General features: G+C 37.6%; 1 protein-coding gene across 1 annotated transcript; it reads left to right on the top strand.

Moving 5' to 3' along the window:
• Nucleotides 1-9954: 9954 nt before the first annotated feature.
• Nucleotides 9955-10332, top strand: LOC129884363 (agamous-like MADS-box protein AGL62). The gene has a single exon (XM_055958674.1). The coding sequence runs from the start codon at nucleotides 9955-9957 to the stop codon at nucleotides 10330-10332; it is 378 nt and encodes a 125-aa protein (XP_055814649.1).
• Nucleotides 10333-23960: the final 13628 nt, after the last annotated feature.

Here is a 23960-nt window from a genome sequence, read left to right as displayed (position 1 = left end):
TTTTCTCCGAGAAGTCATGTGCCATGTTGCTCCTGTGTCCATGATCCAGACATCAGAGAAATGTTTTCTGCCTTCGTTATTTGATATTTCTTCACTACATAAAATATCGCCATCATCCGAGGTACGTGCAACATTCCCTTGAGCATTTGATGGCTCAGTGTGTTCACTCTTCTTTTTGAACTGATAATCTTTCTTGAAGTGTCCTTTCTTGCCACAATTGTAGCACTTGATAATCTTCTTACTTCTTGATTAAGATCTACCAAGATTGTGACTCTCACTGGGGCCACATTCCATTGATCTTCCTCTCACCATCATCAAAGCTTCAGCTTGTTGCGAACTTGCTTGTCTATCTTCCTTATTTTTGCATCAATTTTCTTCTTCTAAGATAGCGGCTGTAATTTTATCAAAAACTAGACTGTCTGTATTGTTCGTCAGGTTGATGATGAGTTGATCATATGAGTCAGGCAGACTTTGAAGTAGAAGCTCCGCACGTTCAGTCCCCTCTATTTTGCAACCCATTATTGTAAGTTGCAAAAACAGAGTATTCAAAGTATTGATGTGTTCAGTAACCAACATGGACTCTTCCATTCAAAGAGTATACAATCTTCTTTTTAAGAAGATTTTATGATGCAAAGACTTGGCCTTATACAATTCCATAAGAGTATCCCATATTTCCTTCGTCGTCCGCTTTTTAGCCACACTAGACAACACTTGATCAACTAGTGCCAAGTGTAGATCAGCAACTGCATTCCTGTCTATGTCGTTCCACTTGCTGTCATTAGTGAAGTCTGTGGGCCTGCCTTCAATTGCAGCTAAGCAATTGTCTTTTCTCATTATCGTTTTTATTTTTATTTTCCACAATGAGAAATTAGTCCCATTGAATTTCTCAACATCAAACTTTATTGTACTCGACATTGTTATTTGTTTCACACCCTTCTAGATTATTTCTGAGTATTTTTGCGAACAAGCGTGACAAAATATACCGTCACTGAAATTTACTATTCATGTGAATAGTACTTTTCACTGAATTTTACTATTCACAAAAAGTTACTATTCACAGATAGTACCTTCGCATAAAATAGACAGAATAACCGAGGGCTCTGATACCACTGTTGGGGGGAGAAAGCACCACAACTAAAGTTTGATATGACAATTAATATGAAAATTAATTGGACACGAGAATTTTACGTGGAAACCCCTCTAACTGATAGAGGGGAAAAACCACGGGCTAGAAGGATTTCACTATTCAAATATAGAGTACACTGCTCTCAAACACAAGGACAAAACAATAATTAACACTTCTCTCTTGTAAAAGGAACAACTACTAAAGAGGACACTCAAGACTACAATATTTATCTTGGTGTATAACTTTCTTTGTATTTTTACTCTCTTTTTTGGGATGATCTAAATGAGGGCAAGAGACCCTCTATTTATAGGAGAAGGAAAACGCGTAAGAAAATTACGCGTTAATTTTCTACACGTTGTTTTTTTTTCTTTTCTGTCAACTTTTTGCTTTTCAAAAAGTTGCTGCATACACGTTTTGATTTTCAAAAGTGGTTGCTGCATAGGCGTTTTACTTTTTCTTTTTGACCTTTCTTTCAATTAGCTTTTTCTACATTTATTTTTCACAAGTTAATTTGATTATATGATTGATGAGCAGGACATTAATCTTTCCCCTGGTACAAAGGTTTCAATTTGTTATGTTATGTTAGATATGAGTTAATTTGAATACATTGTTTGTGGGAAAGTTGTTAGTAGCAGTTACCCTTACCTGTTTGATCTGATTTCAATACAACTATGTAGAGACGTACTCCTACTATTGAATGATTATGATTATATTTACATTTTTCTCAATTAGAATCCTTCTACTACATTTCTCTCTTTCCATTACACTAACTATTTTTCTTGAGTTCCTCTGTTGAACTCCTATTTTAGCTCGGAGTTCTTGATCTTCCAGTTGAGCTCTTACTATTCTGTTATATCATTGAAAAATGAAGCAACACTTTAGTCTTTATCATCATCTTTCATAAAGAAAGCAACATATTTGGGTAACCATATGATAGATAGTACGTGCCTTCCTTTTTCCAGTTCAACAAGTCACTTGAAATTTTTATGAACTCTCCGGGTATTTTGCTTTATCGATTCCTTTTGAACGCCCTCACTCCCTCTCTTTGAAATTATTCAAAACATCATTGGCAATTCCTGCGGCCTATACAGTTCTCATGCCCTATCTTTGGAAGACTTATATTATACCTTGCACTTCGTTTGCATCACAAATAATATTACATTTTTTTGATATAGCAACTAAATTACCTACAATCCCCCTCAAATAGACGAACGCACACATATCACAATTGTGGCTTCAATACCTGAGGAGACACCAAGAACAATTGTGTATCGTTATTTATACAAGCATTTGGCAAGCTCCACCATGCAATTTGCATGAATAATGATTGGGAAACTATTGATTTATGTACAAAAAAATAGTATGTTCTCTCATGTATGCCTTTTTAATTTGCTCTTGCTATTCACATTTGGTAAATTAGCGCTTCCATTTATAACAAGTTGAATTGTTAATACCTGGTACACGATGTATATTTATACTGATCGACGGCTATGTTTCTATTGTTTGAACAGAGCTGTCAAATGACTATCCTCTGAGTTACCCACGGATTATAGAGGTCAAGGAAGTTGAATTAAATGGCACCACAAAAAGAAATTGAACCTATAAAACATAACTTTAAGTAGAAGGGAGATTTTTTTTATAAATGAACAAGGGAATAGTTGACTGGCCAAGATAGCAATGCAGCAAAAGAGCCTAATGTCATTAACAATTTACATGTAGCATATTGGTGCCAAATGGATTAAATTTTCAGCGCTCCCATGAAAAAACAGCCCATTAGAAAAACTTTATTAACAGTGAGAATTAAGTCTCGCAAAAACAACTGAACTATTGCCAACAATATTTTTTTCAACACTCTAAAATCTGTTGAGTCGAAAAAGATTGCTTACTGGCTATAAAGAAGTTAAAGACCCATGTTTTAGAAAACAAGGAAGTGTTAGAAAATTCCCCAAAAGGAAAAGTTGAGGGGGTAGTTCATCCCACGCGAAGCACGGGGCAATTTACGTGGTTACATCATATTTTAGTTTTTCATTATGAATAGTCCATGAATCATGTTTTACCTATACTTCACTATTTTTATATTGCTATTTTGATGGGCCCTTGAATAGGAAAAATTCATGTCTTTGAACCTGTGTTTGGTTAAATTGCATGTTTTATTCAAGATGATAGAATTTGCCATGATCAATTGTACCTTTAGTCTTTCAGTTCCACATGTATAAGATACTTTTAGATAAAATGTCTATTATTTCACTATTATCAATATTATTTAGTTGAGAGTATTACTTAGCACCGAGCGATGCATGGAATGAGGTTCACCCGTCAGTTAGGTGGAGACCTGTCAATTCAATAATTTTCATGCTAAATCTTACTAGAAACACTAAGTTTCATCAAACAACCAACAACTATAGACCACATTAACATGCAATACAACTCACATTATATATTGTCAACTAGGTAAAGTCTAACTCTAAAAAAATTGTAACCTACCTCAATTGATGAATTTGAAGTGAACAAGCTAAATTGTCAGAGCATTTTCTTTCCTCAACACCTTAGAATGCTCAAAGTCAAACACAAACAAAGTATAAGGTCACCTTAACATCCTATTTACTCATATTAAGGTCTTAGGTATCCAAACCAACTTAGTTTACCTTTTTAAAAGACTTAACAAATAATTAATGAGTTATTTTATCAAATTGGAGGTTCCATAATCAAATCAATCTCATTCATAAAGTTTTGATGTCACTAATCTCTCTTGACTAGTTTGTATGCTCAAGAACCCATTTTATGGGATTTTTAGATTCTCCAATACCAAAATTTAAGTCCAGATTAACAATTTCATGTTAGAAGACCAAATTCAATAGAGATGAGTGAGAAACATGCATAATTACGATAACTTAACATTCTGCTCCAATAATTATAACCCTAAGTTTTATCCCATAATATTCTTCAAAGGACTCACCCTTCATTTCAATAAAAAAAAATGAAATTCAAAAGGGAAAGATGAACAAAATTTACATACTTTTAGATAAAAGTCCCAACCTTCACTATAGCGAAGGCTACTATAACGAACGGATCCTTCGCTATAGCGAAGCATTGCAATCTCACTGCCTTCGGTATAGAAAATCTCCCTTCGCTATAGCAAAGTCTGGCATATTTTTCCCACTTTTTATTTTTCAATTTTTACTAATTCTCATGTCGCAGGGACCTATGCAAGAGAATATAGTCTTATATAACTATCACGATGGATGTCTATGATTTTGACCTCAGGGGCTTGGGTTGACTTTTTGGGCCAAAAATCAGTATCTACTGACTCATATATACTCTTAGAGAATTCATACTTGACAAGATTGGTATCATTCAGAGGTGTTAAGGATGTGAAAATCCATATACAAATGAGAAACAAAACTTTTATGTGGGTACTAGTGCTATGGTTTGGATTAATTATAACTATACAGATCATGATTCTTATAATATTACCTTGTCAAGATGATTATGTTTCTCAATTGGTATTAATGAATTGATTTTGGTTAAAGGCTTGTAGATGAAATGCTTACTTGATCATTCTTTCTCTTCCTTACTCTCATTGTTAAATAATTTGGAGTTATTTGTGATTATTTGTGCTGAGGATTGAATCCGATATAAGATTTAATGTATTGGAATTCCATCTCATGCTCATTGACATTAAAGAGGAGAAAGGATAAATCCCAATAAAGGATCACCTAAGTTATTTTTGATATAGGAGTAATGGATACATAGAGTTTGATTGAGTTCCTTCCTATTAATTAAGATGCTTGGGATAGATGGTGTGCTGTGATATCTTTTATATTAGTTGGTTTTGATTATTCTTTAATTTTGATATATTGTGTCTTTAGCTATTAAATTTCCTTGAATTGAGATCTTTTAGCTGAAGTTATGCTAAGTGTTGAGAACAGAGATATAGGACCAACCTTCATCATCACTTCAGTTTAGGGTTGATCGATGTTGCTGCTAAGTACACATGTTTTCTAAACTCGACCTTGATTTTTCAGTGCCTTTTGCGTGTAGGTTCAATATCATGGAATAGTCATAGCTGAGTCATCATAGTATTTGATTTATAAACTAGAGTTTAGGATGAGTTACTTATTTGATTCTCATCACTGGATTCTGGATCCCTTTGTTTATTTTACCGTGTTTTCATTCAAGATAGCTTGTATATTTTTAAATCTTGCACTTGAAATCTTAGACTTTCTTGTATTTGTGGGTAACACCTCATAAGTTTCTAGCTCAGATCTGATCAGGAGAAGCTAAAAACAATTCTAAGTCTATAGAAATTTAGAATTTATGGACACTATCTACGGACCGCAAATGAAACCACATATAGTAGATGAGGATCTGAAGATCAACTTTATAGATAGTAAGGTTCAGTATAAGTTTTATGGGTGTTTATGGGTGGTAAAAGAGACCACACAATGTAGATTGGTTCTGTAGTTTGAATTTCAAATACACCATTTTTTTCTAATTCTTAAGGACCACATTCAGGACTTGTAAAAATGAACTATGGGTCCTTAATGATTCTGGTGGATCAAACTTTAATGACTCAAAAAGTCAAGTATGTTTTCTCTTGAGAGGAATCTATAGATTGTAGATAAATCTATAGATCGTAGATGACCTTCGTAGATGACATCGATAGTTTTTCTTTAAGGGATATTTTGGTATTTTTTACTTTTTTAATTCTTATACTATGTCGTTTTAACCTATTAAAAGTGGGATTAAGAAAAATTTAGTGACCTAAACCCTCACCCCACACGCACAACTCCCCAAATGATATTTCTTCTCTCTTAAGATTCCTCTCAAGCAAGAACTAGGGTTCTTCATTCTCAAGCTTCAGTCCGAAGAATTCAACTAGTGTTTTCAGTCCTGATACGTGAGATTTCATTTATGGGTATTCTTTCACCCATTCAGCCCCAAAGAATCCTCAGCTTTTCAAAGTAGGATTTCTACAAAACCTAGGATTTTATGATCACATGAATTTTCAATGAAATTCAGTTCTTCTTCATGAATAGCCCTTGCTTGTATGTCTTACTTATAATTTCATTCTTTAAATGGTATTTTCATGAACCCTCAGAGTATAAGTTTTTTCATGACTCAGATTTATGTTCTTTCAGATGCATGTATTAGATTATCAGATTTCATGATTTAAGATGCTTTCAAATAAAGTATCTCTCAGGTATTATCAGTATTTTATCAGTGTTATCATAATTCATGAACTACTTAGTTGTTATATGTTATTAATATTATTCAGTATTATCATATTAGACATTAGATTAGTGGATCCATATTTAGCTCAAGTCAGCCTTTATACTTTGGTAAAGTATATTGGGTCCTTTTGATGGGGTTATACATACGACTTCATGCAGTAGCTCGAATGGTTATATGTCGATTTTAGTATCTCTCATAGTCAAATCTTTCATATTATTGCATTACCATGTCATCAGTTATTTCAGTACAACATTTATCAGACTTCATGTTATTTACTTGGTCTATGCATCAACTTATGTCATTATAGTTACGTTCAGCACGTTTAGTTCTTAGTTTTATCATGTATATCCTACATACTCAGTATATTCAAAGTACTGACCACATACTTTCTGCCCATATTGTTTGATAATATAAGTTTGGACGTTCTCTGGTCGCTGTTTTTGATCAGCTCAATAGCACTTTTGGTGAGTCCTCATTATTTGAGGTCATCCTCTATTTTATTTCAGTGTGTTGCTTTCCGTTGTTAGATAATTAGAGTTAGCTAGGGGCTTGTCCTAGAACTTCATATTAGTAGAGGCTTTCAGACAGTCAGATTAGTTTCGGCATATGTTTACTCAGATATTTACTTACTGACTATTTGATTTCTACTAAACTTATTTCAATTCAGTTTCCACATCAATGTTTCAATTTGATATTGTTCATGTTAATCTTAGTTTCATGCCACACCATGGGTTAATTTCGGGTTGCTTGTGGCTCTAAGCATTGTATCATGACTAAGGAGTAGCCTCGGATCGTGGCATAGTGACACCAAATCTTGGGGTGTTTAATTTATTTCCATTTTATTTGACTTGAAATATAAAATCTTTTATTATAATAATATTTTAATTTTTTTTTCTTTTTACTCATCTTAAATGAGTCTCGATTGGTAGTCGTAGTCGGCATCGAGGAGACTGGTGGTGGAACGAAGAAGTGCAAGAAAAGGTGAAAGCAAAGAAGATGGCGTACGCAAAGTTGATAGAAAGCACAGATGAGGTGGAGAAGTGGACGAATATGGAACTTTATAAAATAGCAAAAAAGGAGGCGAAGTCGGTGGTTTCGATGGCAAAAACAACAGCTTTTGAACGCCTTTATGCTGAACTAGAAGAGAAAGGTGGGGATAGAAAATTGTTCAGGTTAGCCAGGGCGCGGGAGAGAAGGGCACGCGATGTGGACCAAGTGAAGTGCATTAAGGACGAGCATGGAAAAGTATTGGTAGACGAGACCCTCATTAAACAGAGATGGCAGTCCTATTTCCATAAACTCTTGAATGAGGAAGGGGACAGAGACTTTGTGTTGGGAGATTTAGAACATACAGGGAGGCGTCGCGATTTTGGGTATTGCAGGAGTATTAAGGTCGAGGAGGTTAAGAGTGTCGTTCGTAGGATGCGCTGGGGAAGAGCAACCGGACCTGACGAGATTCCTGGGGAATTTTAGAAGAGCACGAGCTCGGTAGGTTTGGAGTGGTTGACTAGGTTATTTAATGTCATCTTTAAAACGGCAACGATGCCCGAAGAATGGAGGTCGAGCATAATGATCCCTCTATACAAAAACAAAGGGGATATCCAGAGTTGCAACAACTATAGAGGTATTAAGCTACTAAGCCATACTATGAAACTGTGGGAAAGAGTGGTAGAGATGAGGGTGAGGAGAGACGTGTCTATTTCAGAGAACCAGTTTGGATTTATGCCGGGACGCTCAACTACAGAAGCCATCCATCTTATGAGGAGACTGGTGGAGCAGCATAGGGAGAGGAAGAGGGACTTGCATATGGTATTCATCGACCTAGAAAAGGCTTATGATAAAGTCCCAAGAGAAATACTATGGACATGTTTGGAGGCTAAAGGTGTACCTGTGGCATACATTAGGGTGATCAAGGACATGTACGAGGGAGCCAAAACTAGGGTAAGGACAGTAGGAGGGGACTCAGAGCACTTTCCAGTGGTGATGGGGCTGCATCAAGGATCAGCTCTTAGTCCTTTTTTATTTGCCTTAGTGATAGATGGATTGACGCGACAAATTCAAGATGCGGTGCCATGGTGTATGCTTTTCGGGGATGACATAGTCCTGATCGATGAGACTCGCCGCGGAGTTAACGCTAAGCTGGAGGATTGGAGACATACCTTGGAGTCTAAAGGGTTTAAGTTGAGTAGGACAAAGACAGAGTACTTAGAGTGCAAGTTCAGTGAGACACCTCAGGAGGTTGGCGTTGAAGTTAGGCTTGGTGCTCAGGCCATCCAAAAGAGAAGTAGTTGCAAGTATCTTGGGTCTATCATGCAAGGCAGCGGGGAGATTGACGATGATGTCACACATCATATTGGGGTAGGGTGGATGAAATGGAGGCTCGCTTCCGGAGTGCTGTGTGACAAGAATGTGCCACCAAAACTTAAGGGCAAGTTCTATAAAGTGGTGGTTAGACCGGCTATGCTGTATGGGGCGGAGTGTTGGCCAGTTAAGACTTCTCACATTCAAAAGATGAAAGTTGCTGAGATGAGAATGCTGAGATGGATGTGTGGGCACACCAGGAGCGACAGGATTAGAAATAAGGCTATTCGGGATAAGGTAGGAGTGGCCTCGATGGAAGACAAGATGCGGGAAATGCGACTGAGATGGTATGGACATGTGAAGAGGAGAGACACAGATGCCCCAGTGCGGAGGTGTGAGAGGCTGGCCATGGATGGTTACAGAAGAGGTAGGGGTAGGCCGAAAAAGTATTGGGGAGAGGTGATTCGACAGGACATGGCACAGTTACAGCTTACGGAGGACATGACCTTAGATAGGAGGGTGTGGAGGACCCATATTAGGGTAGAATGCAAGTTCATAGTCTTGTTTTTCTTCTCTATTCATAGGCGTAGTAGTGCATTACGATCTCTTGCGCTGTGAATTCTGATTTCTGTTATTTATGTTATTATTTATTACTTTCTATGCTTTGATTACTCTATTGAACCTGTGACGCTATCATTATTTATTTAATCGTTATTTGTTATTTGTATTTATTTGTTATCTATTCGTTATTTGTTTGTTGTTTTTCTCATAAAGCTTTTAATTTCCTATTCTAATGCATTTATGCATTTATGCTTTTACTGAGCCGAGGGTCTCTAGGAAACAGCCGTCCTACCTTGGTAGGAGTAAGGTCTGCGTACATTCTACCCTCCCCAGACCCCATGTTGTGGGATTTCACTGGGTTGTTGTTGTTGTTGTTGTTGTTGTAAATGATTTTGTAAAAAGAATGGAATATGCCTATGAAAACTTGTGGGTGCCCTCACAGCCTAATGTATTTTTGGGTTGTGACGTATTACTTTCCATATATCTTTATCTTTATCCTTATTTTGGATTAGATCATTGGTCACTTTATGAAAATAAGAACTAAATTTAAACTTTTTCTAAATCTATATTAATCATTTTAGGGTATTTGATTATTGCGAATCTCCAAGCAAATCACATATGACTGAAGTAAAAAAATATTTTCCCCTATAAATTAAACAACTTCCTCTCTAAAGTTTCTCCGGATCAATTAATAATTCAAAACTTCTTTTCCTTCTTTTGGCATTTTTTCAATGGCCACAAACAAAAATATTTCTGAGCAAAAGGTAGAAATGAAGACTCTGCAGTCTAAGGTGACACGTTTCTCTGATTTTTATCAGAGAAAAGCGACCATTTTAAAGAAAGCACATGAACTTGCTACTATGACAGGGGCAGAAGTAGCTGTTATGATCATCTCTCCGAGAGGAAAACAATATGTTTATGGATTCCCTAATTTTGACACAATTAGGAATAGGTTTCTAAACATGGAATCAAATGATGACCTTCAGGATTGTACTACAACAACCAATTTAACACCTGCAATTCCATCTTCATCTGAACCAAATTGTGTAACATATGATTTCAATGTTGATGGTAACTCAGATAACGAGAATACCCCTACAATTAATTGATTTATGCAATTAATGAGAGGTTATAAATTTGGTTGTCATCAGGAAAGAGCTTAGCTAGCTAGCTTGTTTTGATTTGTCTTTTATTTTGAGATTCTCACCGAAGTCTATTTATTTTTAGTATGTGTGTCTTTTTGTCTATCGATTGTTGTCCTTTTCAGTTGTTTCATTATTGTGTCGTGTCTTCCATTTCTAGTAGAAGGTTTATTATATTCCGGTGTTTATTTTATTTCTCTTATATTGATCCTAATAATACAAACTCTTTCCTGTTAATGAATGTGGGCCTGTGACAATAAGCCATCTTTAGTCCTTTATAATGCTCTGTGTTGAAATAAAGTATACTATAATTCAGTTGTTTTATCGTCTGTTGAGTTTTCAATTTATATTTTCCTTTTGATAAATCTATTAAACTAAAATATAAATATATTTTTTGTTTGACAAAGCTTTATATGAGTTAATTTAGATATGAAGATTATCCAAATTGAGTTAAGCTTTCAAATAGATTAACATAGATTATGCTCCAACTCACCCATAATAAAAACCCTAAGTAGTCCTTTCCTATATATGCATCTAATCATATATGTATTTTATATTCAATAAATAATACAAAAGAATAGGATTTGTATAATTTTTTATTCTTAAATGGAGTCCACTGAGGGTGAGAAATTAAATTGAATTGATTAAATTATAAAGATATACTCATTTATATTGAATAGGACTTGAAAAAAGAGAAGAGGATTCATGTAGCAGTGGAAGAATTACTCATATTTTAAAAAGACTAGGCTTTCAAAATCAAATTGTAGCCATTAGAATAAATCCAAATGCAATTTACCAAATCAAAATAAGGAGTTCAAAAAACACCATAAAAAATACGAATGACATCCCGATTAAACTAGAGTTTCATCAAGAATGGCTTTTTCAAAAATATAATCATAAATAGAGCTATACATAGTTGAACCTTATCAAACTTGAAAGGATTTGATAAATTTAGATTTAATATACTAAGGGGATTAAGGAGATGGACATCTTCTACTTGATGACTCATGCCAAACAGATTGAAGAATAGAAAGTTAAGGAGAGTGCTAGGCGATAACAAAAAGGCTAAAACAAATAGTGTGGACTATTCTCAACAGAAATTGGGAAATGGTAATCACTCTTAGTTTTGTCAGAAGTATTCAAGCCCAGCCCTATCCTCTGTTAGTGCTCTAGTACCTAAGCTCAGATAGGAAAATAAGGATAGGGCACCATGCTATAAGTCACATGGCGGTATCCCTAGTGGTTGTATATTTCTAGTCCATTAGAAGTATAGGAAGAACCATTTGGGAGAGTATATGCCCAGTAGTGGTGGCAATTTTGGATATGGTAAGGAAGGTCACAGATTGAGGGACTGTCCAACGGTCACAGATAAGGGTAGAGGTATTCATCAACAGACTCAGCCTAATGCTTTAGCAGCTCCAGTATGTCGCCCGACTCAACAAGATACCTTATCTAGTACTAGTGCTAGTCAGAGCTTAAATAGGTTCTGTGCTCTTCAAACTCGACAGAATCATGAGGAGTACCTTGATCAATGGTATGTTGCGTATCTTTCAAATTGATGTTTATGCATTATTAGATCAAGGAGCCACATAAATATAGGAACCACACTTTATTTCTTGAATCCTTATATTGCAATGAATTTTGATGTCAGTTCCAATTTTTAATTAAAATCTCTTCTAGTCTCTATTCCTGTTGGTGAATCAGTCTTAGCTAAATGGGTATATAGAAATTTTCCAGTCTCAGTTTTTCAGAAAATCACCTTAGTTGATCTTATAGAGTTAGAGATACATGATTTTGATATCATTATTAACATGGTCTGGTTATATTTGTTTATGCCTAAGTAACTTGTAGAACCAAAGTTTTAGTTTCCTAATAAGCCAGTCATAGAATAGGAGGGTAGTATTTCAACATATATATGTCAGTTTGCCTCTTACCTTAACGCCAAAAAGATAATATCTAAGGTTTACATTTACAATCTAGTCCAAGTTAAGAATTGCAATTCCAAAACCACAACCCTTTAGTCAGTTCAAGTAGTGCACAAGTTTTTAAAAATATTTCCCGAAGATCTTCCTAGAGTCCCTACCATAAGGGAAATTGATGAACTTTTCGACCAACTTCAGGATGCCAATTTCTTCTCTAAGATAGACCCCAGAGGTTAGGCTATCATCAGCTCAGATTTAGAGAATGTTACATTCCAATGACAACTTTTAAAACTCGGTATGGTCACTATGAATTTATGATTATATCTTTTGGACTAACGAATGCTCCTGCAACTTTTATGGATATGATGAACAGGGTGTTCAAATAGTATTTAGATATATTTGTCATTATTTTCATTGATGGTATCCTTGTTTATTATCAGAGTGACGATGAGCCTGCAGACTATTTGAGGATACTCTTGCAAATTCTTAAGGATTGCTAGTTATTTGTTAAGTTCAACAAGTGTGAATTTCGGTTGAGGTCAATCTCCTTCCTTTGTCATATCTCTGGGAAGGGCATACATGTTGATTCTTAAAAGACTGAAGCAATTAAGAACTGGCCTAGGCTTCTCTTTCCTTTAGATATCAGAAAATTCTTTGATTTAGCTAATTACTACAGATAGTTCATTGAAGGATTTTCATCCATTGCTTCTCTTTTATCCAGATAGACTCAGGAGAAAGTCAAATTTCAGTGGTCTAAAGCTTGTGAGAAGATTTTTTAGGATTTAAAAACTCGTCTTATATTAGCTCTAGTTTTGACTCTACCAGAGGGTTTAGATGGTTTCGTAGTATATTGTGATGCCTCTAGAATTAGCCTAGGTTGTATATTGATGCAACATGGAAAGTTTATAGTTTATGTGTCGAGGCATCTCAAGTTTCAAGAGAAGAACTATCCAAATCATGGACTTGATTTAGCAGTAGTAGTGTTCGCCTAGAAGATTTGGAGGCACTACCTCTATGTTGTGCATATGGGTGTGCTTACAAATCATAAGAGCCTAAAATATGTGTTCAATCACAAGAAATTCAATCTTTGTGTGAGGAGATAACTTTAGTTATTGAATGATTATGATATGAGTGTTCTATACCATCCGGGTAAAGCCTAGTGGCAGATGCTCTTTGCAGGTTGTCTAGGAACAATGTTTCTCATGTTGAGGAGGAGAAGAAGAAATTAGTTCGTGATGTTCATAGGCTTACTGGCTTGGGAGTTTTTTTTGGTGGATTCAACAAATGAAGGATTTATTATTCAGAATGGATTCGAATCTTCTCTTGTGATGGATATTAAGGCAAAATAGAATGATAATTCAACCTTCGTTGAGTTGAAATAAGCAGTCCTTAAAAAACTATTAAGTCTTGAGTTGAAATAAGTTGTCCTTAAAATGAATATTGTCGTTTTCCTAAGGGGGAGATGGTCTGCTTCGTTATCAGGATCATTTATATATTCTAGATGTTGATGATTTAAGACAACGAATCTTAGTAGAATCTCATAGTTCTCGATATCCTATTCACTCAGGAGCCACTAAGGTGTACCATAGTCTATGAGAAGTCTATTAGTGGAATGATATGAAGAAGGATATTACAGAATTTTTGTCTAAGTGTCCAAATTGCCACCAAGTTAAGGTTGAACACTAGAGACCTAGAGTTATGACTCAAGATATTGCTATTCCTACTTTGAAGTGAGAGGATTTGAATATGGACTTCATCATAGGTTTGCATTGCACGCGTCGATAAAAAGATTTGATATAGGTGGTCGTAGATCGAATGACTAAGTCAATATATTTTTTGCCTGTTAAGACTTTTTATCCAGTTGAGGAATATGCTAGAATTTACATTCGAGAGTTGGTAAAATTGTATGAAGTTCTCTTATCCATCATTGCAAATAGAAGTACTCAATTTACTTCTTAGTGTTGAAAGTCATTTCAGAAATGCTTTGGTACTCAGATTAAGCTTAACGCAATGTTTCACCTGCAGACACATAGTCAATCCAAACAAACTATTCATACCTTGGAGGATATGTTGAAAGCTTGTGTAATCAACTTTAAAGGTAATTAGGATGACCTCTTGCCTTTTATTGAGTCCTATAACAACGGTTACCACTCAAATATTAAAATGGCTCCATTTGAGGTACTTTATGGTAGGAGGTGTATGTCTCTAATAAGGTGATTTGAGGTTGGTAAAGTGGGGTTTTATAGGATCCGAGTCAGTTCATGAGGGTATGGAGGAAGTTTGACTCATTAAAGATAGGTTGAGAATGACCCAAAGTAGACAGAAGTCATAGGCAGATATGAGTAGAAGAGATCTTGAATTTAGCATTGATTATTGGGTATATCTAAAAGTTTTACCTTATAAAGGGGTGATGAGGTTTGGTAAGAAAGGAAAGCTCAGTCCTTGATATGTTGGCCCTTACATGATTATGGGGATTTTTGGTAGGTGGCCTATGAGTTAGATTTACTTGTAGAGCTCGTATCAATGCATCTAGTGTTTTATGTATCCTTGTTGAAGAAGTGCATTGAGGATCCAACTTCAGTTGTACCTTTAGAGAGCGTTTGTGTAAAGAAAAGTCTCACTTAAGAAGAAGTCCCAATCGAGATTCTTAATATTCAGGTTCGTAAGTTGAGGAAAAACGATGTCATTTTAGTAAAGTTTATTTGGAGGAATCATTTAGTTGATGGAGCTACTTGGGAAGCAAAGGAAGATATGATGGCTAAGTAATAGATACTCCATAGTATTCTATTTAGTTTATGTCTTTTAATTATTCTCATGTCTCAGTATGCATGAATATTTATAAAATCAGTCCAGTCTTCATATCTTAGTCTGGAATCAGTCACTTCATCAGTTTTAAATATTTAGTTTCCAGTCTTGGGATTGCAAATCTTTCCATACGCTTTTTCAACCTATGTAGACTCTATTATAGTATGAATGTTTCTGGGGTGGTGGTGGTGGGGAGATATTTTAACACCTCAGAAGTTTTTAGCTTAGATCAGATCATAAGAAGATCAGAAAAATTCTATATCTATGCAAAAACTTAGGATTTAAAGATACCATCTATGGTCTATAAATGGAACTGCAGACTGTAGATGAGGATCCATAAGATCAACTTTAAAGACAGGGAATTTCAATCTGAGTTTTACAAGTTGAGTTTATGGCTCATAAACTCTTTTATGAGTCATAGGTGGTCTCATAATGACCTTTTTTTTGGAAATCTAATGATTCCATTGAATCCCAAATGTCAAATTCAGTGTAGTAGCATATTCAAATTATTTTTGTTGGCCCCCGAATAATTTTTGAGGGTTCAATCAGAAGAAAATTTGGTGTTGTCTTATCTGTTGTCTTTTGGTATTTGGTGCAACATGATTTACTCATCGCGATTATGACCTGAGGTCATGTGATCATGATGTGTGAAGTAATTGTTCTTCGTTATTGCGAGGGAGGGCTCCGCTCCGATGGGTTCCCTGGTTCAGTTTTCTTCGTGATCGCGAGGAGGGTGTCTGCGATCATGGTGTATAAATTCTCAATGCTTTGCGGTCGCGATGTACAAAACATGTCTGAATAGTATCCAACTTCAAAAATTATTCCCTTTTTTCACATTCCACTATTTTTACTTGATTTGAAGCTTGGGGAAGTAATTTGGAAGAGAAATCTTCGAGGGAAATCATTTGGGTAAGTCTATTTAATCAATATTTATTAGTTTCTATTAATTTTATCTTCCTAAATCTTCTATAAGTCTTGATTTCAAATGGGTTTCTTGGGGGTTTTACTTACAAACTTAAAAATTTGATTTTCATTGATTCTAACTCAATTCTTGATCATTTTTATTGAGGTTTTCAGCTACGAACTCCCCTTCATGGTTAGCACATGATTTTAAAATAAAATCCAAATTTCCCCTTTTCATTTTTGATGTGGTTTTGGATGATTTTGACCCTGATTCTAAAACCTTGAAATATGGATATCATTCGGCTCGTTTTGATGGACTCTTTCCATTCTTGATAGTGGGTAATCATTTTAGAGTTGGTGTTAGTGAGTTTAACTCCGGTTAGAGCGTTCGTGCGAAGTTTCATCCTTTGAGGTAAGTTCGACTATCCTTCTTTAAGGTTGAGATTGAGTAATCATTTGTATGTTGGAGACTTTGGGATGGGGTCGTAGTATGAGTTGAGATTTGTTAATTTTATTGTGATGCCTGTGTGGGGCTTATTTATATTTTTATGCCTGAGTAGGGGCTTATTTGTATTGTGTAGCCCATGCGGGGGCCTTATTTGCTATCTTATTGGCTTTGAGAGCATGTGATTTATGATTTACTTGTGAGAGGCTTGAGGAGACTTATTGACTTGTAATGCCCACCTGAGGGGTTGAGTTGGGGGTTTTGGAGCATACTTGAGTATCAAAACATTTTCAAAAGCTGAAAACTTATTTCAATGTATTTCCTTCTCATTACTATCTATTGAGGGTGTATATCATATTTAGGTTGAGTTTTGAAAACTTTGAACCTTGTATTACATGTTGAGTTGAATATTTCCTCCATGCCATATTGTTACACCCCACACTCTTGATCTCGGAATGTCCCTTAAGTTTCTTAGAAGTTATCATGTGAACAACATAAGCTACGACACTATTAAATAACTCTAAGAAAGGGAGAATGTGACACCCATCGTAGGAAAGATTGAAAATAGGGTCAAGGGAAGTCGGAAGAAGTTGGAGGCCAAGTAATGAGTCGTAGGACTCAACTTACCTAAGTAAGCTATTAATTTAGAAGTCTTACATACTTAAGCTACTTAAGTACATACCAAGCTTACGTAGCACAGATTACATAGGTTCTTGAGATAAGATGAGATTACGAACCCACGAGGAGGAGGAGAAAGTGACAGATAGCAGCAAGGAGGGAGTGACACATGGCAGCAGCTAAAGCAAGAATCTGACCCACCTGCCTGCTTGGGGGGGTGTACCCCACTACCATATGGCAGCCTCTCATTGGGCGCATGGATGTGGTGGCCCAATAGGGGCTAGACCGTGTCACCCTTAGGGGATGACACATGTCACCTCCCTAGGCAGCCTATATATACATGTTACATGACTCATAACTTCATTCTTTATCCCAAAACCTTCAGCCAAAGCAAAGAACAAAAACCCTAAAACTAGAGAGGAAAGGGCGACGACCTAGGGGAGAAAAAGAGGTAAGTCCCAATTTCGCTTTCTGAAATAATTATTTAAGGTATCCTACAGTGATATAGTGGTGTTTTATAACATAAAATTCCACTTTGGGGTAGCAAGGAAGATCTACAAGAAGCCCTCTAAGTTTCAGTGCGTTTAGAGAAGTTTTGAGGCGCAATTTGGCAAGTTTTGGCCAATTTTGGGTAAGGTAAGGTTTCTCCATTCAATTTGGACTTTATGGGGTGTTTATGGAGTGTATTATTTACCTTGAATGTGGATGTAAGTATAAAAGTGTAATAGAAATGCTTAACGTTTAAAACAAATGAGATTGGAGTTGTTATAGTTAAATTATAGTCGAAATGAGGCGTTGTGCGTGTGGGATGATGCTGCAGGTGTTTGGTGGTGTGTTTCAGGGATGGAACATGGCCTAGAAGAGGTTCCACCTAACCCTCCATTTTGTATAGTTAAAAGTGTTGCAAAATGGAAACTAGGAACCCTATTTTGGTATTATGGTTTCGAGCGAGTCGTTTGGAGTTTATGTTGTATAATATTGATGTGAATTGCATATATATATGCTGAAGGTTATTTTTGTTATTTATCTGTAGTTATTAGAGTGTAATTGGAAATTCAGATAGGGCGTATTATAGGGGAGATGCTGCCCGATTTCCGTTAACCCCTTAACTAAGTAAGCGACTAGTCAGGAAAGGTGTGCGAGGAAATAAGTTCTATCAATACTTGTAGGTAGTATAAGATGCTGAAAAGTCTAAGGTTGTTGATACTTTCATTGCTTCCATGTTAAATAGGTTTGGAGGACGATGACGTGAACGTGATTAAGAAAAGTCCGTAAGAGGTATGTAAATCCTACTCTTTCTCTTCTTTTGGCATGTCGTAGAGGTAAGTAAAAAGTGATACGATCTCTGAAGTGATTCAATTCCTAAGTGTCTCTTATTAAGTTCTGGATGTTGAACTTTTATAATAGTTGAGATACTTTCCTTGAACCTTCTATATGCTAAGGGACTAATGAATATACGGGCTCCTAGTCGTAGGATTATATGAAAGCAAGTGCTCTGGAGTCCTTAAGTGGTTAGCATTACTTTAGTCTATGTCTAGGGACCCCAAGATGCTTATTAATATAGACCCTAATGGCATTTAGAGGGAAGCTAAGATGACTACATTACTACTCGGGTCCTCAGACAGTAGCTTAATCCTCTTATACCATCGGGTCTCAGATAATGTTTAAAATTGTATATGGTTACTCACTACTCTACTCGTGCATACTATAACCCTTCTATAACCCAGTCCTGAGCCGGGTATATAGACGTGTGTAGTTCACTGCATTATCCACTAAGTCCCTCACTAAAGGGTCGAGTACGCTACACGAGGACATGATAATGCAATGATATGAAAAACTCACTGAGTCCCTCACTAGAGGGCCGGGTACATATGTATATATATGATGATGTGTTGTAATAAGGTGGTGATGGCACCGAGCCTATGATGGTCCTACAGGTATATTCACCAAATCCCAGATAGGGCCGGCTATATTGTATAATTTGAGCATGCATGCTTTTATGATCCATAAGGTACAGGTACAGACTTCTGATTTGATATTTTATCCCCTGCTTCTCTGTCTTAGCTATGCTATGTTATGTTTTACATACTCAGTACATATGTCGTACTGACCTCCTTTCTTTGGGAGGCTATATTCATGCCCGCAGGTATAGACATACAGTTTGGGGATCCGCCAGCGTAGGAGTCCTACCCAGCTGTCCAGAGGTACTCCATTGTGCTGGAGCTTAATTTTGGTACTAAACCTTGATGTATATATTTTTGTTCATGGGTACGACGGGGGCCCTGTCCCACCTTATGTTACTGTTCTTACTCTTCGAGGTCTGTGGATATGTACGTGGGTTGTATATGAGTTGTATATGTGTGTATGTACAGTTGTGCTTATCTGACTTATGATTTGGAGCATTCCCGGTGTTGTGACAGCCTTGTCGGCTCACGTGTATATGTGTTATGGGATGGCCTTATATGTTACGGCAGCCTAGTTGGCCTGTATGTTTTCTTATTTGTTGGTACACTATGAGTCGAACAGGAAATGGGTTTACTTATAGTTGGCAGGGGTGCATGCGTGTGTCCAGTTCGGGCACCCGTCATGGCCTATGGGGTTGGTTCATGATAGAAGTGGTATCAGAGCAGTTCATCTTTGAAAGGTCCACAGACTGTGTCTAGTAGAGGCTTGTTTATCAGTGTGTTTTGCACCACATCTATAAATAGGGGGCTATAGAACATTTAGGATATTACTTTCTTTCTTATCTTAGATCATGCGATAGAGCTATGTATTTAGGATGACCCTTCACTAACCTAACTATATGTTTATAGTGACGCCTCTAAGGAAAGCAACCACTACCCAGAAGTGCAAATCAGCAGCGGGGGAAACCAGTCAGACCCTGAGAGTTACTAGGGCATATGCCTAGTCTATGTTGAGGATTATACTTTAGTCGGCAAACTCTACTACGCCGCCACCCCCGGAAGAGGTTAAGGCAACAGCAGCTGCAGATCCTGAATCTCCAGTACAGGAGCCTCTAGTCCCATAGCACGGGGTGGAGGATAGAGCTATGAGAGAAGCAGTATAGTTGCTGACTGGACTGATGGCAGGAAAGGCTCGGAGGCATGGCCCGAATGATGCAAATAGACAAGATAGCTTGAGGGTCTGTGAATTTCTTACCTTTAATCCCCAGAATTTCATGGGTCAAGACCTGCGGAGGACCCACAGAAGTTCACTCGACAGATGCAGCATACACTGCGAATCATTAGGGCCTCGGAGACTGAGTCGGTTGAATTGGCCTCTTATTGGCTGCGTGACATAGACACTAATTGGCACGAGTTTTGGGAATTATCGAGGGACTAGGGTGCTCCTCCAGCTGAATGGGATGAATTTGTAGAAGCCTTTCTTGACCACTTTCTGCCTCTAGAAATGAGATGAGCCAGGGTTGATAAATTCTTATATTTGAAGCAGAATGGCAGGAGTGTTCGAGACTACACCCTTCAGTTTGGCTCATTGGCAAGGCATGCCCCTATTGTTGTAGTTGATATGGCAGATAGGGTGCATCGTTACGTGATGTGCTTGGACTTTTATTTGGTTGATAGCTGCATGGCTATGGCTTCTAAGCGAGGCATGGATTTTGCCCGGTACAGGCATACGCCCAAGGAGTAGAAGAGACACATAGAGGGCGTCAGACCGACAAAGGTTTTGATACAGGTCAGCCTAAGAGGGCTAGGTTGGTTGGTTATCCAGGGGAATTTCGAAGTGGGCGGTTCTAGAAGTTGGGTAGACATCCCTCTCAGCCAGCTTGAAATGCACCTCTACAGTTTCCAGGTGGGAACTTTGAGAGTAACAGGTATTCGGGGGTTGGTCAAAGCTCCAAAGTTTTAGGTACACAGGTGAATCAAAGCTCTCGACAATCGAGACCACCGGCACCCTAGTGTCCCCGTTGTAATAGACCTCATTTTGGGGAATGTCACTGGACTATAGGTGCCTGTTTTTCTTATAGCTGCCAAGGCCATGTTGCGAGGGAATGTCCACTTAAGGGTATTCCAGGTGGTGCGGCTCAGCCAACTGGGTCAGTTGTGGGTTCTTCTTCTTTTATTGCTTTACTCCCGATGGGGAAGGGTATGCAGATGCCGACAAGCCGTGGTAGAGGCCGTGGTGGAGTTTTTAGTTTTGGCGGTCCTTCTAATCGTATATATGTGTTAGCCAGTATAAAGGATCAGGAGGCGTTGCCAAATGTGGTCACCGATATATTATCAATCTTCTCTCGGGACGTATATGCATTGATGGATCCAGGGTCTACTTTATCATATATATCTCCTTTTGTTAGTAGTAAACTTGGAATTAAACTTGAGATAATAGAATCATTTGAGGTGGATACACCAGTAGGGGACTCTATTATGGTAAAACAGGTATATAGAAATTGCCCGGTAAATATCTACAGTCATCCTACCTTGGCTGATTTGCTAGAGTTAGATATGACAGAGTTCGATGTTATTATAGGTATGGATTGGTTAGCTTCTTATCATGCTAACGTAGACTATAGAAACAAAGTAGTTCGGTTCTAGTTCCCAGATGAACTAGTTGTTGAATGGGTAGGGAACACAGCATCGCCGAAGAGTAGATTCATTTCATACCTTAAGGCAAGGAAAATGATTAGAAAGGGGTATATTTATCATCTAGTCTACGTACATGATTTGGAAGCAGAGGTGTTAACTCTTCAGTGGGTGCTCATGGTCAATAAATACCCAGAGGTGTTCCCAGACTAACTCCTAGGCCTTCCTCCTGAATGGGAAATAGAGTTTATAGTAGATGTGCTACTAGACACTCAGCCTATCTCTATCCCTCCATGTAGAATGGCACCCGCGGAGTTAAAGAAGCTAAAGGAGAAACTGAAAGACTTGCTGGAAAAGGGCTTCATTAGGCCCAGCACATCACCGTAGGGAGCGCCAGTACTGTTTGTTAAAAAGAAAGATAGAGATTCCAACTTGTAAATGAGAAGCGATTAACATGGACTTCATTTTTGGCTTACCTCACACTCTCCGAAGGTAGGACTCTATTTGGGTGATTATGGATAGGCTGACAAAATCAGCCCACTTCCTCCCAGTTAGGACCACATACTCAGCTGAGGATTATGCAAAACTGTACATCAAAGAGATAGTATGACTTTACGGAGTTCCCACATCTATTATTTCGGACAGGGGGGCTCAGTTCACAGCCCACTTTTGGCGGTCATTCTAGGAAGGCTTGGGAACACAGGTAAGCCTCAGTACAACATTTCATCCTCAGACTGATGGACAGGCTGGATGCACTGTTCATATGCTAGAGGATATGCTACGGGCCTGCATAATTGACTTCAAGGGTAGCTGGGATGAATATATACTACTTATTGAGTTTGCCTACAATAATAGCTATCACTCCAACATCCAAATGGCACCGTATGAGGCTTTATATAATAGGACGTGCAGTTCACCTATTGGTTGGTTTGAGGTTGGCGAAACACAAGTGAAAGGCCCAGACATGGTCCAACAGGTGGTGGAAAAGGTAAAGATTATTCGGGAGAGATTATTAGCTACCCAAAGTTAATAGAAGTCATACGCAGACAATCGACGCCGACCTTTAGAATTTCAAATGGGCAATTGGGTGTTCTTGAAAGTTTCTCCCATGAAAAGAGTAATAAGGTTCAGAAACAAAGGAAAGATAAGTCCAAGGTATATTGTCCCTTACTTGATCCTTCGCCGAAAAGGTAAGGTTGCCTATGAGCTAGACTTACCAGCAGACCTGGAAGCAGTGCATCCAGTCTTCCATATATTAATTCTTCATAAGTGTGTAGGTAACCCATCTCGAGTACATCCCATGAATGATATCCAGGTCATAGAGGAGTTAGCCTATGAGGATAAACCAATGGCCATCTTGGATGGATAGATTAGAAAATTGCGAACTAAGGACGTAACTTCTGTTAAGCTGCTGTGGCGGAATAGAAATCATGAATAAATGACCTAGGAAGCTGAAGCGGACATGAAACAAAAGTATCCATACCTGTTCCCGACGTCTACAGGTAACCCCAAGCCCTGAAACTTGAATTAAAATGTGTATTATCGCAATAGAAAGGAATCTCCCTATAATCTGTATAAAGTCTTAAGGGAAGTCTTATTTAACATTCGGGGAAGAATGTTCTAAAGGGGGGAGGATGATACACCCCATACCCTTGAGCTCAGAATGTCCCTTAAGTTTCTTAGAAGTTATCATGTGAGCCATATAAGCTACGACACTATCAAACAACTCTAAGAAAGGGAGAATGTGACACCCTATAGTAGGAAAGGTTGGAAATAGGGTCAAGAGAAGTCAGAAGAAGTTGGAGGCCAAGTAATGAGTCGTAGGAATCAACTTACCTACGTAAGCTATTAATTTAGAAGTCTTATATACTTAAGCTACTTAAGTACATACCAAGCTTACGTAGCACGGATTACATAGGTTCTTGAGATAAGACGAGATTACGAACCCACGAGGAGGAGGAGAAAGTGATACATGGCAGCAAGGAGGGAGTGACACGTGGCAACAGCTGAAGCAAGTAGATGACTCACCTACCTTCTTGGGGGGTAGACCCCACTGCCATGTGGCAGCTCCTCATTGGGCGTATGGATGCGGTGGCCCAATAGGGGATGGACACGTGTCACCCTTAGGGAATGACATATATCATCCCCCTAGGCAGCCTATATATACATGTTACATGACTCATAACTTCATTCTTTATCCTAAAAAATTCAACCAAAGCAAAGAACAAAAACCCTAAAACTAGAGAGGAAAGGGCGATGGCCTAGGGGAGATAAAGAGGTAAGTCCCGATTTTGCTCCATGAATTAGTTACTTAAGGTATAGTACGGTGATATAGTGGTGGTTTATAACATAAAATTCTACTTT

Source organism: Solanum dulcamara, chromosome 4 (genome assembly GCF_947179165.1).
Source record: "Solanum dulcamara chromosome 4, daSolDulc1.2, whole genome shotgun sequence".
NCBI classification, from domain to species: domain Eukaryota; kingdom Viridiplantae; phylum Streptophyta; class Magnoliopsida; order Solanales; family Solanaceae; genus Solanum; species Solanum dulcamara.
This window is presented reverse-complemented; position numbering and strand designations above follow the sequence as displayed.

Excerpts from the sequence above, each read along its gene's own strand:
- LOC129884363 (XM_055958674.1), top strand. The coding sequence starts at position 9,955 with ATGGCCACAAACAAAAATATTTCTGAGCAAAAGGTAGAAATGAAGACT.